The sequence below is a fragment of the Condylostylus longicornis genome, unplaced genomic scaffold, assembly GCF_029603195.1.
Source record: "Condylostylus longicornis isolate FDR11 unplaced genomic scaffold, ASM2960319v2 ptg000098l, whole genome shotgun sequence".
Classification (NCBI taxonomy): Eukaryota; Metazoa; Arthropoda; class Insecta; order Diptera; family Dolichopodidae; genus Condylostylus; species Condylostylus longicornis.
In genome coordinates, this window is record NW_026578066.1 from 1132320 (window position 1) to 1134117 (window position 1798).

At 26.9% G+C, this 1798-nt stretch overlaps 1 protein-coding gene across 1 annotated transcript; it reads left to right on the plus strand.

Moving 5' to 3' along the window:
* The first annotated feature begins 911 nt into the window (after positions 1-911).
* On the plus strand, positions 912-1544 carry LOC129613943 (cytochrome b5 domain-containing protein 1). Its single transcript, XM_055528292.1, has one exon. It carries the CDS (start codon positions 912-914, stop codon positions 1542-1544), a length of 633 nt encoding a protein of 210 aa, XP_055384267.1.
* The last annotated feature ends 254 nt before the right edge of the window (positions 1545-1798 follow it).

Consider the following 1798-nt stretch of genomic DNA (forward strand, 5'->3'; position numbering starts at 1 on the left):
TTAAAAAAATAAAAAATTGTGTATACATTGGTAAATTTTTCATTGGAAAATGTAATGGAAAACTTCAATTATTTGAACTTTTTCATTTTACATCACAGATAAGTAAATTAAAAGTATTCTGTCGGGGTCTGTACAAGATAATATATTGAAGATGGTGCTTTGAGAGCTCATTTTAATAATCGCACGTTATGTGAAAAATTTGTAAATGGCAGAAAATCTAAGTTGGAAAGAAGCTAAGTGGGTAGAGTTGCTTAATGCAACCAATCATTTTTTCCATAGCGATCTTCTTACTGAAATAGTTCTCGTCCAATATTGAGCAATGTTGTTTGAATATTTCCAAAATCAATGAAGTTATTTTAGAAATTATATTATGGCATATTGGCAGCTTATATTTCCCAGAATGGTAGTGTAATTGCTTAATTAATTTATGCCCAATTTCAACATTCATCATCAGCATTAAATCAAAATTATGAATAGATTTTAAGATATTACCGAATGACTTTTGGTCATTCCCCTTAAAATTAATGGCTATAATGCGAAAAACTGCCTTGGTCGGTATGAATTTAAAAATGATACGGACATTTGCTTTTATAACACATTTGTGAAAATTTGAATAGACGGGCGGACAAAAATGCACAAGCCGATTCAGCATGTTGTCGGTGAAAAAAGTAGATATTCCTTAAATTCCTTTCTCACTTTGAATGTAAAAATTATTGAAATTTTTTTTTAATTTTGAATTGTCAAAATTATTTTAAAATTTTTAATTGTCAAAATTTTTTAATTACAACTTGTCTTCCGATATTTTCAAATCAAATTTCAGTTTCAAATTAATTTAATAGTGTGTATATTTTCCATCTGACTTTGTCGTTTAAAATCGATAGTTTTGATATGTTAATGCTCAGTCTATAATTATGCCCTACTTTGACATTCCAAAGTGCAAATTTTTTATACGCGATGAAGTTGTCATTCATAATAAGCCACATGATTTTTGGATTATTATACATGGAAATGTTTTAGATTTAACATCATTTATCATTTCTAAATTAAGAAACAATACCTGGAACATAACAATGAATTATTTATTGGCTTTTGGTGGAAAAGATTTGAGTAAATATTTTCATAAAAATCTTTTACCAAAAACAGAAATTTCAATAAATACTGGCCAACCAAGAGTACTTTTCCCACCGATTACTGAAAGTATAACAGGAAAGTCCCATAAAATTTGGAGTATAGATTCAAAATATCATATTGGCAAAATAACAATAATGGAAAGATCAATACGAATTATAAATACTTTAACTGGGAAAATTCATTGTATTGTAGTGTGTGAAGAAGATAAAATTTATGATATCATGAAAAAATATAAAAAATATAACAGTCATTGTGGTAGTTATATTTGGAGAAAAAATTCTAAAAATTGTTCAATTTCGGGGCGTTTAAATTTAAATTTTACTTTGACGGAAAATGGAATATTACCAGAAAAACATGATATAAAACCACCATCAATTTGGTTATTTTATTCAGATGATTTAACAGAAGGATGAAATAATACTGGTTTTTTTTTCGTCTTGGTAAATAAATCAATGATTGATGTTAGACATAAAATCTTAATTTTTATTTGAATTTGATTTTTTTTTATTGCAAATTTTTATTTTTTTTGTGGGAAATCGTGTCTATATTAGAAGGTCTTAGAGGACCGGCCTCCCCTAAAGTGTTCAATAATGGGTAAAATTATTTGTCATTCATCTTAGGATTTAAAATATTTTATTTGTTAAACTTGAAATGACTTGATCATTAC